The 18,005-nt window shown below is 31.6% G+C and overlaps 2 protein-coding genes across 2 annotated transcripts; one reads left to right on the top strand and one right to left on the bottom strand.

Moving 5' to 3' along the window:
* Positions 1-3,805, top strand: LOC114418135 (auxin-induced protein AUX22-like). The gene is made up of 3 exons (XM_028383318.1): positions 1-515; positions 1,737-1,830; positions 3,403-3,805. Exons 1-3 carry the CDS (start codon positions 161-163, stop codon positions 3,515-3,517), a joined length of 564 nt encoding a protein of 187 aa, XP_028239119.1. The 5' UTR covers positions 1-160; the 3' UTR covers positions 3,518-3,805.
* Positions 3,806-11,520: 7,715 nt separating this feature from the next.
* LOC114418134 (cyclin-A2-4-like) lies at positions 11,521-17,227 on the bottom strand. Its single transcript, XM_028383317.1, has 12 exons — positions 17,072-17,227; positions 15,465-15,792; positions 15,038-15,299; positions 14,370-14,509; positions 13,903-13,995; positions 13,343-13,476; positions 12,913-12,988; positions 12,636-12,712; positions 12,471-12,504; positions 12,232-12,381; positions 12,004-12,138; positions 11,521-11,898 (listed from the first exon to the last, which is right to left on the bottom strand). Exons 2-12 carry the CDS (start codon positions 15,738-15,740, stop codon positions 11,845-11,847), a joined length of 1,431 nt encoding a protein of 476 aa, XP_028239118.1. The 5' UTR covers positions 15,741-15,792; positions 17,072-17,227; the 3' UTR covers positions 11,521-11,844.
* Between the last annotated feature and the right edge of the window lie 778 nt (positions 17,228-18,005).

Raw genomic sequence — 18,005 nt, 5'->3', positions numbered from 1 at the left:
CTTTCTATACCATAGTCCTAACCATTCTTCCATCCTTCACTACTACACCAAAAAAATTAATATATAGCATTCTTCTAGCCTAAGAGAAAATAAACCAATATTATTCCACAAAACAAATTAAAGTTCGTGAGAGTTTAATCAATTTGATACACGTACCCTTATGGCCAAAGAAGGTCTTGGACTTGAAATCACCGAGCTAAGGTTGGGTCTACCCGATGCGGAGCATGTAACTGTGGTCAATAAGAATGAGAAGAAGAGGGCCTTCTCGCAAATTGATGATGAAAATAGCTCCTCCGGCGGCGACCGGAAAATCAAGACCAATAAGAGTCAAGTGGTGGGGTGGCCTCCGGTGTGCTCTTACCGGAAGAAGAACAGCATGAACGAAGGTTCAAAGATGTACGTGAAGGTTAGCATGGACGGTGCTCCTTTCTTGCGCAAAATTGATTTGGGTCTCCATAAGGGGTACTCAGATTTAGCCTTGGCTTTGGACAAGCTCTTTGGTTCCTATGGAATGGGTGAGTTCCGTTTTACTTTAATTTTCTTGTGTTTGTATACACCATCTTTAAATATATCTTTCTTAATTTTGGGTAACTTTGCATGCTAGGGTAAATACAGAAACATGCAAAAATATGAAAGTGCGTGCATGATTCATAAACCATAGGAATATATAATATTAATTTGTCTATGGAAATTCATATATATATGCAAAATAATACATTGATCCATGGTGTACATGAATCAATTAGCCCAATGTTGTTTCAGTATAACCCACCTGACTCAGGCAAAAGTGAAAAATACCTGTGAATCTGATCTGAAAAAAAACCACGTCCTTGAATTGTATGCAGGGCTATTTTAAGAGAAGATGAATTCAAATCCCAACCCCCTCTCCTCCGAAAACAAACTTTTTAATATTCCCATCTTGAAAAAGTTTTCAACAGGCTACCACTGTAATTACTTTATTCAGCATAAAAAAGTTTTATATTAAAATAATAAACCTTTTTCCCAACATAATATCCTTTGAGTTTCTTTGTTGATCTTGAGATATGATAGTTGGGGTTCATCTTGACCTTTTGTAACTACTATTTAAGAACAACACACGTGCTTTTGATATAGTTTTTTTTTAATTGATAAATATTAATTGTTAGTATTATTAAATTTTATTAGTGGAGAATTTGAACCTTTCATCTCTCTTCTCTTTCCTTTTTCTTTCACCATTATATCAAACCTTGTATTTGTATTTTTGATATAGGTTTAATTATAATTTGGCAGCATAAGCTCTTCATGAACTTAATTAGCACAATCTGAAATTAGATGATGCTTACTTATATTGTGAGTTAAACGAATTGCCCGGTAGATATTATGTTGTACAACATAACGATCGATTATGAAGAATCTTTTATTTTTAATAATTGTCCTAAAAAGAATGAGCACGAGTAAAATAATTTCGAGCAGAGAGACAGAAGGACAAAGTGGGAGACCAAGTAGTATATATAATAATTATACATTCTGCTTATTACGTGATGGCGTGCAGCTAGTGTATACATAAAGTTGAACTGCTAGCTCTTTTCATGAAAAAGAATTAAGCAGCATGATTAAATTTAAGCTATGTGTAAATTAATCATGCATTATTAACACGCAATTATAGAATAGGATGAAAGGGAACCGAACCAAACAAAAGGCAAAAAATAATTATGAGCAGCGAAAATTAATATTTGTTTGCCGGAATCTGTTGACAGTGGAGGCCTTGAAGAATGCGGACAATTCTGAACACGTTCCCATTTATGAGGACAAAGATGGTGACTGGATGCTTGTTGGAGATGTCCCTTGGGAGTAAGTACTTTTTGCCCTTAATTAACTCCCACCTTCTAATTTATTAATTTTTTATAATTAATATTTTAGATGCTTTCAGAGAAAAATAACTTGTTTATGCTGTGATTGAAATTATATATTGATTTTGACTGAACATGGTAAGATCATATCTGTTCTTATTACTTAATAATTGAATATATGTAATTTCATGACTATACACAATTTTTGTTTAACCATACTTAGATTAAGTTAAAGAACACAACAAATAACTAGCTCATGTTTAGCTCAACAGGATTAGACTTATTTAAAGTGAGAAAGGCTCATTTTAAAAATAAAAACAAAAAATTATAAGTTTAATAAGAAAAATCAAAAAGTTGAGTTTATCATAAAAACACATACATATGCACAATAAATTGTTATAAAAAAATAGTGTCTTCATTCCTAAATCAAGATCATCGAATTATAATTAAGGTACTATCTGTTATGTTGAATATAAATATATCTAATTTCAAGAGTTTAGGTAATATTTAAACAATAAATATCAATAACAACAAATTAAGCTCTATATTACTGGATAAAGTCAACTAATAAATCACGCGACGATGTTATTCGACACGATTTAAAAACAAAATTTCAGAAATATAATTAAGGCTAGGAAATATATAAACAGTAAATAACAATATAAATTTGTATAACCCCATTTCATTCCATATAACCCTTCTTTTAGACTGAAGCATCTATTTATGTTTTCTGAAACAAAAGTGATAAACTTTTATATACTATTATAGATCAACTTTCCACGTTTGCTGAGCCAACAGCCAAGCCACCTAGCTTAGCTAACAGTTTTGAGTTCACATCCACTACCAACCATGATTCCATGTTTCAAAACTATCTGCTACGGAAATTTCGTTTACTGTCAATACTTTGTGTAATGTTAGGTCTTATGTGCTAATTATTACTTAATTCCATAGATGCATGCGTGGTTTACGACCCAATGAATCTAAAACCATGTAAAGTTGTCCCACAGATAGATTTTATACAAAATACTATATAACGAAGTTACCGCCAAAAATTGAAACATGCGGATAAGCTAGCCAGAATCATTTAATGAAGATGTTCTAGGAATTATATTAAAAATTGAAAACTTCATAAGGAGAATTTCTAATTTTCAGTGAGATTAGCATTTTAGAGAAGTTGATGTAGGAAAGTGGAAATCGACATTTTTTTGTGATACCGACGATATATATTGGACCCCATATAGCCGACATGCGTGAATCCCTCGTTATAATGTTGAGCATCAAATTAGGAACGGGGAAACAATGTGGCCTACCCTGAAAAGGGAAAAGCTATTATTGTTATTGGATACACCAAAATAAAGAGGGAGAAAAAAGGTTCTTAGTTGGCAACATTTCCGAGAATGATCTAATGTCCCATGAAATGAAAATATAATTTTTTCAGTAAAAGAAAGAAAAAAGATAAACAAGTAACTGATGATGATGATTTTATATTTGTATCCATATCTTTTTTAAGCTATAGTGATTTTCTATTTTGTGATGTAAAACTTATGTGTTTGAGATCATGTTACCCTAACAGAATGTTTATGGAGTCATGCAAGAGGCTGAGGATTATGAAGAGGTCAGATGCCAAGGGCTTCGGTTTGCAACCAAAAGGATCTCTGAAGGGATTCATAGAAAGCGCGGCAAAGTGAAACATTATGTTAGGCTTCTAATTAATGTCGTGCACATTTTGACGATCATCAATCCAAGTTTATGTTGTCGTTTTATTATATTTGAGAAATCATGCATTTTTAGTTTGATATATGAATCATACTTTTGTTTATGTCAAGTATTAATGAATGACATATAGGACCCTATATAACTAATAGGGAAAACTCATTGTTTTAGATTAATTAATGCTTTGCCATGCTTGTTAATTTGCATTCAATTGCAATATAAGTTATTGTATCAGTATATTGTTTTATTACTGATGATTTCAATTTGTTAATTACTTCACCTAAACTCATTTTTTTTTTTCCTTTTCCTTCTTAAATACTTGGTATAGTAAACCGCCATATCAAGTTATTCACGTAAAAATAGACTTAAGTAAAGAATTTAAATAATTATGATAAAAGAAGTTACAAAAATTGAAGTACATAAGTGTTATAAAAAAAAGATCAAATGAGGGATTAAGTTAAAGATCCCACATGTACGAAAATCATCCTGGTGTTATATTTTATAAAAATGAAAATATGACTGCGTTTTTATTATAAAAATTTACATTAATTAATCAATATCTTGTTGCACATCTTTTTGTTACATTACACTCCCTATTAAAAAATATTACTCTGCCATTAATTACTTTCGAGGTTACCCTCTTAAATTATCTTGTACTACATAATCTTTTTTTATTTTTTAAACATTTACAGTAATCTCTCTTAGAGTTATAGTGGAGCACGGCATAATAGTTTTCAAAAAATCAAGAATATTAGTATAATGTATAAACAATAAAAAAGGTGTGAATGTATATTTTTATACGATTAAAAAGTTAGTATAAGAATAAATAATTAAAAAAATGTCTAATTTCATAACCTTAAGAACAATTATTGTAATTTACTAAATGAAATAAGCTCAATCCGCTTCGGCTACAAAGGCAACACAAGTCCAAACACCCATACAAAACAAATGGGCTAAAATTCATAATAGAATATTCAGTTGTAAGAAGAATGAACTACCTAAAACTGGAAATTACATCACAGCCTAAGTAATCGTTTAATAACCAGATAAATATTTTCCAAAATAGACCTCAAGACTTTTTACTTAAGGGTGAGTTTGATTGTTTGGAATGAAAAAGAGTGAAAAAAAAATGAATTAAAGTATTATAAGCAAGTATACAATTTATATTATTTTAAAAAAAAATATTTTCTTTCAATTCTCTTCCAATTCTCTGCATCCAAACTTCGGATAAGTGTCGAAGGATTTTTATGGTTAACTAGCCTCTTCCTCAAGGAACGCATGCACATACATGGTCCTAGGGCAATTATCCCACAAGATAACTTTTTTTTTGTTTAAATATATTTAATAATCTTAGTTTTGTTCCCATAAAAAACTTGGTGTTGTTCTCGTATGATGATTTTTTTTCTTTAAATCAATGAAAAAAATTATAAGAGATAAAAAAAGAATAAATTAATAGTAATTTTATCACTTCATCTTTTTAGTTTTTATATTTTCCTAACACTAAACACATCAAATTTTCAAAAAGAAGCAACATCTCAAACATTGAAAAAAAAAATTCCCCTCATTGAAGAAATTTTCTGGATTTACTGCTGTCTTCCTCCTCTGTCAAAAAAAAAATCTCTTCCTCGCGGCAAAAGGGAGAGGTGCCGTACGTAGAAACACCTTGGAAGGAGAAATCCGGGAACATCTCGAACTAGTTCAGATTGATTGATATGATCTTAGTCACTTGTATTTATAATGTGAATTAGTTTAGCTCTTTGCTCTTTGTAATTTGTTTCATCAATTAATAATCCCTTGTATTTATCAGTATAAATTGAAATGCACAGTGATTCCTTAAAGATTTTTCTTCTTAACGAAAAGAAAAGAAATCTATTTCATGTCTAAGCATTTTCTAAAAACCATTTTCCGTCTTGGTGAAATTTCCTATATATCTATGAGAATTGAGAGCCACTGGAATATTTTAGGCTAGCTCGAGTCAATTTCAATCCAACTTTTGCGTATCCAATTAGATTTATTCGAGTCATACACCTTCTCTGTTTCCATCAGAATACTAAGATTCAAATAACTGCTTATTTATCTTGATGGATGCTTTTTTCTATTAAGGGTCTTGCATAAAACCTCCCCAATTATAACCCAGTTTCACCAAATATGAGAGAAAGAGAGATCAACATCTCTTAGGTGACAAACCATTTGAATAACTTTTTTTTATATATATAGCAAGAAGATAAAGATTCCAAAAGGATAAACTAGCAGTGCCCTTTCAAAATAAGAAATGAAAATTCAAATACAAAACAAAACAATGTCCTAGTCCTAGGCTTCAACACACTGAGTAATTGCCAGATGTCCTTTACATATATTGGGTGAGACAAGTCAGCATTGATCTTTCTCTCACCATACCATGTCTATGTCTATAGGAACTTGGACTAACCATAAAGCCTATCCAGCTTTTGTCAAGGACCCATTTGATGGATCTTTCGGAAAAGCCAATTTAAATTTTAAGCACAACAACTACTACTATTATTTTTCTACTACATATAAGAGGAAAAGGGTCCCCTTCAGGGAATGAGCCTTTTGAGTTGTGCTTGTCCCCGAGTGAGCGTGATGGTGGACTATAGGTTTCATCTTTTTTTTTTTTCTGTCAAGGATAAGAACGAAGGGACTCATCTCTGCAACTTGAAAGGAGTTGTTCCATGACAATACAATACAAATTCCCCTTTGTTGTTGTATTTTTTTGTTTTGTTAATTGGTTGCTAAAAGTTAAAGGAGTTGGTATCTTATTCAAGAAATGGGAATTATTAATTTTAGCCAGAATTTATTATTTCTCCAATTTCCGCACCTAATTTCAAATTCACTAATTTTTGGGTCACAACCATTACTAAACCATTTAAACGTGATTCTGCACTATCATCTTCTAGGGTCTTCTATTGTGTTTGGAAATCTCCTAGAATCAATTTTGACCTCAATTAAAATCATGGGAAAAATTTGAAAAAGTCAGAAACAACTATTTGTTACTTTTACTTTTAACTTATTTAAGAATTGACTTTGATAGAGTTAAAACCTAATTCAAACATTCAATTCGTCATGCTTTTATATGTGTGTATAATCAATTAATCATGATAAAATGTTAAGTTCTTCTCTGTTATGATTTATCAAATATCCAAAAGTAGTTGCCTAGTGTGTTTTGTCAAACAAATATTTAAAATTCCCTTTGCTTCTCAAAATTCTGCCAAGCTTTCGTGTAAGGTGTAAATTAGCAGCGAATCTTAATTAGAGTTCTAAATGCTACAAATGACTATGAAATCTCATTGCCGTTGAGAATTGAACATAGACATGCAAAGAGTTCACAATCACAACATATGGAATTCTCTTTCCTGCTGTACTCTAAAAGGCTATCGTAAAATGACATCAAAAACAGACTAAAGTGATACCCTTCAAAGCCTTCCCCGTATGATGCGCCAATGCAGGCCCCTTTGTCAGTTAATATATGAGGAACAATGCGTGAACCTTGGTTTATACTACATAAGGGAATTAATGGATCTTCCAATATAGTACGTGATAGGTTATGTTAAAATTTTGTGTCCATTTGTTTTGTGGAAGATAAACATAACATTTGAACATGACTTGGTCATGTTAAATATTGATATGAGAGTATGCATTTAACATAGAGGCTTGACTAAAGAACATTATCTCAGGCCGAATTTGAACATGACTTTGATATCACTTGTGGGAGAGTCTAATGAGTAATGAGCATGACAATATGCCACCATCTTTGTAAATATTCAGTAAGAGAAACTGCACTGATACAAAAAAATTGAAAAAAAAAATAATTATATATTAAAAACAGAGATAAGAGAAAAGAGATTGCAAGATAAGATGGTTAAATAATGAAAAACAAAAAAGATATTATAAAGTAAATAGTATCATCCATTAATAATTGGAGTGAGCATGGCTGGAAGAGGCCCAAGTCTTTTCCACCATCCTGGGCCAGGACCAGGTCAAAACTTGCCAACTAGTGAAGACAGTCATTCCCTTTTCTATGAACCACCAGAATGAATTAGCCACAAGAAAAGGAAAGACGATGGCTCTACCTTGACTATTTTCAGGACACATCTTTTCTGTCTGCTCGTAAATATATGGAAACGCTCTTGAATGTGTTGTCGGGAGAAATTCTTGCCAAGACTTTGTCTAAGTTTAATTTATATTAAGGTTAATTAAGTTTTTACTCCTTAAATTATAAGATTTTAAATTTTTTATCCTTAAATTATTTTTAAAAAAAAATTTGGTCTCTGAAAAATTTATCATCATTAAAAATAGTCTATGTTGTTAATGTCTTCAATTAACTAATGAAGTGTCACATATATCTCATGTAAGTTTTATTATATTAAGATAAATAATTAAAATATTATGTTATTAAAATGTAAAATGAAAAAAAAAAGAGTAATTCTTGAACCCTAACACTCCAAGCATTCATAAACGTATAACAACTACCCATGAGAGAATATCTACGACGCAGAACAACAATTCATCTTCCTCATCTACCATCTATGATAATATTCATGATTACTTAAGTAGACAACTCATCACTCACATATTATCAACAACAAAGATTATTTTTAATAACAGTAAATTCTTTAGGGACTAAATTTTAAAAAAATAGTTTAGGGATCAAAAATTCAAAATGAGAACTAAAAATTTAATGAGTTGATATTAATTAATTACCACAAATGCGTGGATGAATTGTTACATATTGTTTCACATTTAACTAATGGTCTTGAATTAAATACTTGAAAGGAAAGTTTGACATCCATAATAATTATATTTGAATTAAGCATAATTATCCTCTTGTAGAATATATACCTTTATGGAGTGTTTGGTAGAGGAAAATTTTTTTCATACAGGAAAAAGTAAAGTCGATTCTTGAGAATTTTGATTTATGGGAATTTTATAAAATATGTTTGATTAGTCTTAATATATTTCGTGTGAATTAAAAAGTCATATAAAATATGTAATTAAAACTTTTTCTTCTAATAAGGAAAGTTGGATTTCCATTCCCTTCCTTGTATATGTTTTTGAGGGAAAATGAACAAAAATTGATTCTCCAAAATCATAATTTTTTAGCAATTTTTTTTCATTAATTGCATAACAAACATAAAAATCATAATTTCTCAATTTTTATGAGAAAATAAAAACTTTTCATCTACCAAACAAATTATACTATTAATCAATTCTATCGAAGCTCATGTCATGCGTATTTTTATATGAATGTAAATTAATTGATTTAATTTACATCATTTATGTAAGCAAAATTTACACAAGAACGCAGTTTCAGCACATCTGATTTTTTTTTTTTTACAAATGTGCAATCCTTGATATTTATGAGTTCAATTTTGATAAAAAAAAATTATATTGTCAAAAATCACTTTAAACATAACTTTTAAAACACTCATTACATATAAATCAACAGTTTTACTAGACATTTCATAATTAGAATATTATATAAAAAAACTTTATACTGTGGACTTTATCTTAAAAAAAAAAATCAAATCCTAATTAACATATTTAATTGATTTAACTATCTGCCAATTCCAAACTTTCCATGAAACCCGAATGATGGAAAATTTGGATTTACATTTCAATACTCATATTAATATCTTAAATTTATTTATTTATTTATATTTGAATCTTTAATTAAGTTAAAAATCCTATCCTCACAATTTCACATCTTCCTCCTCAGTCTTCTCTGCCGGCGGAACTCCACCAAGTGACACCACCTGACCCAAACAACCTTGAGTTTGTTTGGGCCTTAGTAAAGATTATCTCAATCCTGGCTAACAGCTATTTGCGGCCCAAGCTACAAACAATTAATATTAGTATTTTAACATTGCAAAACATCAAATAATTAATTATATTTTATAGAACACAAATTTATAATAAATAAGTACACTTTAATAAATAAATAACATTATGATAAAATGTTATTTTAATTACCGATGATTTTTTTAAAAAATATTAAAATTCAAGTTAGAACTAGAGATAAGAGAATAAATAAGAAAAATTCCTAAAATTGCTTCCATTCAACAAAAACAGCTAGAACGTTGAGCATTAGTCACCATTCATTTTTTTTTCATTTTCCCCTAGGAAACCAGAAAGCATTGGCCATGGTTCATGTATTATTGAAAATATTTACAATACATACCACGGAAAATAATGCAATATAGCTTGATTTGTTTCTAATGATTTATCCATGCAGCAGAAAACAAAGTAGGCCAAATAAAAGGCTAAAAACAATACAAAAGTGTACTAGAGGTTCGACAAACTAAACAACATACTTATCTCCAATGCTGATCAACTAAAGCCAAATGTCAATAATTTCCTGGAAATGAAGTGCCAGCAATGTAACTATCATACGGCAAACCCAGACAACCAGGATGAGGTTTTGGACCCTCTTACTTAGTAAAGTGTAGGAAGGTGAGCAACATCGTATGCTGGCAGGTAGTAGCAACAAACAAAATCTCTCTCACCTGGAAACTCCAAAGCACCAACCATGATGAGTCCATTACAATGTCTTTCTTGTTTGAGTCATTTTATATTGTAGTAGTTTCAAACTTTTATTAAGACATGTATCTAAGTTTTTTTAATTTAGCAGAAAAAATTGATAACACTTAATTATACACTGACACCACCTAATAATTTCTCTAAAGGAGATAAGGAGACAGCATTAGTAAAACACTGGTCATGTATATATGGATCATACAACTCGTCATCAGGTATTTTGAACTGTTGGAGTACAAATGTGAGGTGAAGTCTCACATCCAGTACAAATAAAAAAGTTGAGTATCATATAAGTGAGGAGAAACCTATAAATCTGAGTCTTAAGGTTTTGGGTTAAAATGTGGTGTCCAAGTTCCCTTATGTGATTGTTCGTAACTCATTGGTATAAATCTTCCTGATGTTTTCTCCCCTCAACTCAGCACTGAGTCTTGAGAAAGAAAAAGCTAAATTTAACATGAACCCTTGACATGTCTCTTAACACGTAGACATTTATAATCTTCTATTAAATTAGTACTAGTAGTCTTTACAACTTATTAGTACTAGTAGTAATACTATTAAATTAATACTAGTATTTTTTATTTTTTATTTTTAATTAGTAATTAAATAAAATTTTACTCGCTTTAATCAAAACTTGAATTTCTTCTATCTATATTAAATATAATTAAATACTATTTACAAATTCCCTTAGTAATCCTCTTTCAATTCTGAACTTTAAACCTCTAAACACGTGTATTTTCATATTTTAAATTATTTTTATTATAAAAACAATGTTTTGTTAGTTAAATATTTTATAATTTATACAACAATAGCCCAGCATTTTTATTTTTACATAGTTAGAAACATAGATAGACAAACAATCTCAGCAAAAACTTTTTCCTTGTGTAATTTTAAGCTCAAAACCTTGCTTAAAATAATAAAAAATTATCATGCGAGTCTTGTTAAATAAAATCATCTGTATAAATGAAAACACACGATAATAAACACCCATCACGGAATAGTTGGTAGTTAGTGGCATCCACTTTCTAACAGATGAGACTACTTAAGTTGGTTAGTCCAATTTGTTCTCCGTTCAAATTTCTTGCGCTCTTACTTTCAGATTCAAGTGACAACAACTATTCATAATGATAGAACCCGTCATTAAATTTAGAGGTTCCATCTTTAGAACCATGATTGCCAAATCAAGCTAACACAATCAACATTATAAGAAAGAAATCCCAGTGTTGAATTGACCTTTATTTTTAACTGGCCAGAATTCACATTTTTAGATTTGAAAGCAAAGCAAAGTCGATCTAAGTTGATAAAGTTATTGCAGAAATTATTGTTTAATATAGAAATAGTTTTAAAATGAGACTTTAGATCACTAGTCGACCACATGCACCCCTTATGGGATAAAATAATAAGGCCAAACCACAAACAAGTAAATAACTTGATGGTAGGACTGAATAAGTCCAAGGCAATTCAACATATGCCATTTTGTTAACCCAACAATAATCATTACTACATGTACGTTCAAAACACCCAAGTCATCTTGGGGTTCTAGTTCTATCTGAGACAGCTTAGCATGTAATGTACATACTGAAACAGAATATATTTGTTGTGTACATATTAGACAGCTTAGAATGTAATGTACATACAGAAGATATCTCATGGATTAATGAATGGAAGTTGAAGGGAAGATTAGATTAGGAATGAGGATTTCTTTGTTATCAGTTAGGAGTCCCTTGCATTGCCTTGCTAATCATCTTTGTCTTCAGAACAAAGTTTCAAGCAGTTTTGGTGAAGACAAGGCCGCTACACATTTAAACTGGTACAAAGAATTCCATAATGAACATCATCTAAGTTAATAGTAAAAGGGTCAGGTTCAAAAGTATTTATATAAATGTAGGGAAAGAGGAGTTGATATCTATACATTGTCTTGTCTGTATTTCGTGCGGACGGCAGTTAGAGAACAGCCATCAGTATTCAGCTGTAGGTCTTGTAGTGCAAGAACTGTGGTTTTCAAATCCGATGCTTTGTAACAGGCATAGTGTTGAAGAGTTGGATTCTGCAATAAACAATGAGTGAACATTCATGTTAGCTAGCTAGGATCCTTTACATAACTTCACATGTAAGGGAAATATGAATGTAAGGCACTAACCCATGGGTGGTTTGACTGATCTAGTGTCCACCTTGCAAGAAATACAGCTGATGCAGCAATAATAGAGGGAAGGAAATTCAAGAAACCATAGTCCATCAGTGTTAGTTCAGCTAGGTAATTGGCCAGGCACTCCAATTCAAGGCTTTGGTCCTGCACATTTTTTCAGCAGGTAAGCAAGTGATTACTAATACTCAAAACTAAACAATTTGGCAGCATTGCCCCAAGATCAATGTTTTCACCTTGTATGAAGCTTGTGCTGCCCGAAGAAACCTCCTAAGAACCAACAATGTAAAAGAACAATGGCATTAAGGATCTCTCGATAACGCATTGAAATTTTCTTATGATCTTATCATTCTTTTATATGGATATAGTAATGATTTAATGATAAAAATGCAAACAAGTACCTGAGGAAAGTTTGTATAGTGGGAGTATACAGTTGATATTCAGACGACTTCAACACTTGACTCTCCATTTTTAGTACCTGCCCAGAATCCATAGTTTTAAAAGTGAGTTTGAAAAGCCAAAAAATATAAGATTGAGATTCTAAGTTCTCGCGCATGTGTGCAAGTGTAGTTTTCAACTTTTATTTGATAAAAACTTTAGTTTTTAGTTTCATTGTGTAAAACTATAAATTTCACATCATTGGCCTTAACATTTTATTGTTGAAGAAGCATCACATACCTCAGCTTTCGTGTATGTATTGTCTGTGATGAAGCAGAAATCTTCAATACGTGGGGCATTGATTTCTTCGTACTTCCTTCAATCACAAAAAGCATAATACAAATAAACATATCAAAATGCATTACAAAGAACACAATTTCCCATCTTATGCATTCCATCCTTCACAGCCTAATCCAAATTATCAAGGTCTCATAGATAACATGTTTTTGAATGGCAATTCATCAACATAGTAACAAGGATATGACACATTGCATTCTCAACAAGAAAAATCAATTTAATGTGGAACCATACAACAATGCCAATTCAACTAAAAAATTAAAGTTCTGACATCATGAAATCATGAATCATGAATCATGAATGTAATTACATATGAGCAATTGAATTTGACTGAGAAGGCACGATGTCAACTTCATTGAATTTGAGAACTTACGAGGCAATTAGCATGCAGGTGATGCCAAGTAGCTGAAGTCTTTGTCTTTCAATGTAATTTTTGGACAGAAACCAATCTATGAGATACACAGTGAGGTAAAGAGTGTCTGTAACCAATTTGTATTCCTCAGAAACCTGAAGGAAAAAAAAATAGATAAGAATAAAACTTTGTTTCTGAAAAACACAAAAGAAGTCTCCCTGGGTATCTTTCAACTGACGCATTTTTGCAATCGACCATAAAAACTCTTAATATTGTAGCTTTGGAATTTGCTAAATTAAATTGCTTATTGGCAGGAACTATTTTAAACCTCTTAGAAATTGGGTTTGGGCTTAATTCAATCTCACAAAATCGACTTGTAAGGTGAGAGTTATCCTCCACTTACATATTTTAATTTGGCACAACAACAATCACTAGAATAAACTCTAATATTCTCAGAATTTAGGTTTGGTTGTTGTCCACTTATATACTCTAAGTTGGTCATATTATTAGTCGATGTGAAATCTCAAAAAAAAAACTTTCATGGTCTTCATGGTCATATTAGAAAATTAATTGAAGCAAACCTCTACAAGCCAATCAACCAGTATTCCACGCATGCTTTGAGTAATATCTCGCTGCACTGTCTCCATAAAGTTCGGATAAGGCCTTCTCGCAAGCTGAAATACAAAATATTTGACAAAAAAATTAAGGCAAGAAACAAAATCTAAGAGAGGCAGATGACAAAAAGGTAATGGGAATTCTGCATATCATTTTATAGGACTACTAGAAACCAGGAATCCCAGTATCCCACAATGTTTTCCAATACAGTATATAGGCCGCTTTGACATGTATATTCCAAAGTATATATATATGGGTTGATATACAAATCTTCTAATATTAAAGGCTCTTTTTCTTTCCTCTTCTATAGGGGATGGCAAAAAAAGTTAGATAATTTCTTGCTTTCAAAGCAAGCAGAGTTGACAGAAAATATGACCGTATTGTAAAAGAGATGACTACTGCATACAAATCGCATGATACTTATGGCACAAACCTCAGCAACGCGAATGGTGTCGTAGATATCAGCAGCATAGAGGCTGCACGACTGAGGATCTTCAAGATCATCATCATCTATATTAGTGATGTCTGAATCCTTCAATGCAGTCAAAAGTTTTGGAAGGTTATCTTTCGTGTCTGCAGCAATTTGTAGATGCATGTCAATAGTGATCAATATAAAGCTGAGGAGAACATATCAAGGTATTGAACAAATTCAAAAACCAAGTGAAAGCATTATAAAATACATGATGACAGATTATGGTCAGTATTATAGGCTTCCATACAATAAGTGTTTATAATATTAAAAGGAAACAAGTAATCTTCAAATTCCTTGGCTCCAACAAGTAGGATTCTCTCAAAAATCTATAGATCAGCTGTTGTAGCAACTAGCAACAATTTGAAGTCTTATAAGAACTTACTTATATGTGAAGGGAGTATAATACAACAATCAAGCAAATATTTGTTTGACTAACATTATTGTCTCACAAGAGACATTTGCTTGAATGCCTACATAATAACGTATAATGCACACTGAGAAAACATTCAGGTATTTGATTTCAGTTCAACAAAACTATTGATCGTCCTTCAAGAAACTATAGTACAAACAAATTATGAGTCCTATAGTAAAGTTGGAGTATTTGAGTAATGCATAGACAAGAGGAAAACCTTTCTTCTGAGAAATCAAAGGGTGAGCAGATATTCCAGACATCTGACTTTCAGGCAATCTAAAGTCCTTGCTACAATCATTGGCATTCAGTTGTAGAAGTTCATTGTTTTCCAAATTAATTGAGCACATAGTATCTTCTGATTGCAATGCTGTTTCCTTTGCTTTGGAGTCAACTTGAAATTGTCGTGGCTCCACAGTAACAGAAGGAGCCACTTTGGACACATTAATTTGACCAGCCTTAGCCAGCTTGCTTTTCCTAGCCTACCAGTCACAAAATTTCACTGTTAGGTGAGGGGCATGAGAACAACTTTCCATGAAAGCTACATCAGTCCAGAAACAAATTTCAAGAAGAAAGTAAACAGTTAACCATGAGGAATAGTTTTAAATAAAGCTCTAAACAACTGGGACTTCAGTCAAGGATGAAACCTGAATATTAGTTGAGTTGAGACAAGCCTTGTAGGCATTTTCACAGCAAACATTAGTAACTTCCTGAAGAACAGCCTTCCTTTTACGCTGAACACATGTATTATCAGAAACTGCTCTTTTTGAATTGACTCTGGATAACTGATTCTGATTTTGCTGTGCTCTCTCTTTCAAAGGGGGTAGCTGTCCATATGCACGAAGAGCAGCAGCAGCTCGAGCACGAGTCAATCGACCAGGGAGCTCCCCAGCTTTCAGCATAACACTGTTTTCTTTCTTCATCTCTGCAATTATTCTGAACAGCACGAAAAAATACAATCGCGCCGTGTGAATTCTGCAACAAAAAGACCGAATCATGAGAAGCGAAGCATCTGGAATCCATAATACTATTTTTTTATCAGCCAATGTTAGTTGTTAGTTTTTGTTGGAATGTTAGTGGGGATTTGAATCCATAATACTAATGATTGCTGTTTCTCAATAGAGGTAAAATTGTGTAGTGATTAGCAACTTCACATCAAGAAAACAAACTTCACTTGAAACTTTTAAGTAATCACCACAAAATTTAGTTATTTCCTGGTGGACCTGATCTATGTTTTTAAATGCAGAGAGAGTAATAAAGTTGTTGATTCTTTATGTTAATTATTTGAAATCAAGCATACAATCGGAACACCTTAAATGAGCAGCAACACTATTTGAATGACATTCAGAGGTCAATTTAGCTTAAACAACATTAAGCATAAAACTTCATAGTAAGAAAGGCACAAACAACTTTTTCCCCTTTGCAAGAGAACAGGTCAACATAAGGTCTTATTGAGGCAATGTCAAAGAATGTAAAAAGGTTACATTTATAATAGCCAACACATGAGATCAGGGCCTAATTTGTGTTTTCATCATGCTAACCCATCTTGTTTCATGGACACTTTTTTTCTCCAGGGGAAACTTCTATTAAAGATTCTTGACGTGACAACAGGAATGTCTCATCATTAAAGAAATTTCGAAAAGAAAAATACCTCCTTCATATCCAATCCAATGAAAGATACAATTGTCAAAGAAAGAGAAGAGAACAAAGAAAGAAGGGTATGCAAATTCTGTGATAGATTTCACAAATTGAAGCAGTGATATATAGAATGCACATCAAAGTTTTGAACAGTTCGGAAGGGATAAATGGAAACCCAACGACAATTTGTCAGCAACATGGTTTAGAAAAGGGAAAGAAATAAAAAAAAAAAAATCTTTGTCCATGTAAATCAACATTAAAAAATTTCTAAAATTTTCAAGGTTTTAGTACAAACCAATCAAAATGTGGATAAGAAATGAAATGTTCTGTGATTCTTTTTAGCCCACTTAGGTTTTCCCTTTTGAAAAGCATACAAATGTACCCTCTATTACCCTCTTTTTTTTTTTAATCCAAACTGTTCTTCACAGAAAAACAATCAAGACTCGATCTTTCTATTAATGCATTCTCTTTTAGGACATTCTATAACAAATCCAACATAAAACCCAAAAGCAACATTACCCACATTCATATCTTCAAAAAGACATGACATTGTAAAACACATCAGAAAAAGAAAAACATGGTTGGTTTGTTTCATTAGCAATGCAAGAAGAATGACCTGGGTCTATCTTGCAAGCTCCACTACCTCCATTGAAGAGAGATAGGAGCTCACAGACAGAGAGAGAGAAAGAGAGGGTTGTAAGAAAGCCTTTCTTTTCTTGGGAGCAGCTTCGGACAAAGGGAGAGAGTGAGCGGGATGTGGTTGTTTAAAATCCTGGTGAAGTGAAACAAAGCAAAAAAAAAAAGGGAAAAGTTAAAAAAAATACAATAAAGATTGTTTCTGAAGAAATAATAATATAATATATGGCTCAGTGCCATTACTCTGTTGACTATTGACTCAAAAGTGAAAGCCAGTTCATCATCAAGTGACAAGTGAATGAGTGGTGTTTTTTCTTTTTTTCTACTTATAATCTTAGATTTACCTTAAGATTGCTTGTGAGATCTGGTCGTTTAAGTTTTAATTTACCTTCGTACCCTTAGGTTGTCTCCTTTGTTACAATTATTACTTGTTGTTGACAGTGACACTTTACTCCTTTGTTTGAATTAACTCAAAGGGTAGTTTGGTAGTTCAGAAGCTTAGGTTGTTAAGCATCAACTTTGTCAAATTGGTTGGAGGGTGGATTCTTTTAAAGTTGAAATTGAATTAGCACATACCCATGACATGTTGATTTTTGTAGGGTGCTTTTCTAGTCAGCAATGGTTGCAATTTAAACCTAGAAGATGATGGGATTTGTTTTAGTTTTAAAGAAGGAACAAGTTAGAAGTTGTAATTATTTGGTTCAATAATTAATAGTTAATAAATGAGTAAGAAGAGTAATGTCGTGTTAATGAGTAATAGTTTATTAAAAATATCACTAGTACTAGTAAGAATTATTAAACTTATTGTATTAAATGTCATTCATTATTTTATAAATTGATTTTAAATTAGTTCCGTATTTTTAATTTAATAAATAAATTACTTTTAATAAAAAGGTATTTTATTTTCGTAATTT

The sequence above is a fragment of the Glycine soja genome, chromosome 7, assembly GCF_004193775.1.
Source record: "Glycine soja cultivar W05 chromosome 7, ASM419377v2, whole genome shotgun sequence".
Lineage (NCBI taxonomy): Eukaryota > Viridiplantae > Streptophyta > Magnoliopsida > Fabales > Fabaceae > Glycine > Glycine soja.
This window is presented reverse-complemented; position numbering and strand designations above follow the sequence as displayed.

Bases quoted from the DNA above. Each gene is read 5' to 3' on its own strand.
- LOC114418135 (XM_028383318.1), top strand. From the start codon at position 161: ATGGCCAAAGAAGGTCTTGGACTTGAAATCACCGAGCTAAGGTTGGGT. The intron at 516-1,736 runs GTGAGTTCCGTT...ATCTGTTGACAG, and splicing joins CTTTGGTTCCTATGGAATGG to TGGAGGCCTTGAAGAATGCG. The intron at 1,831-3,402 runs GTAAGTACTTTT...TTACCCTAACAG, and splicing joins GTTGGAGATGTCCCTTGGGA to AATGTTTATGGAGTCATGCA.
- LOC114418134 (XM_028383317.1), bottom strand. From the start codon at position 15,740: ATGAAGAAAGAAAACAGTGTTATGCTGAAAGCTGGGGAGCTCCCTGGT. The intron at 13,477-13,902 runs GTTTGCTTCAAT...TTTTTCCTTCAG, and splicing joins TGGTTGATTGGCTTGTAGAG to GTTTCTGAGGAATACAAATT. The intron at 11,899-12,003 runs GTATAGATATCA...TCTTTGTACCAG, and splicing joins CGAAATACAGACAAGACAAT to TTTAAATGTGTAGCGGCCTT.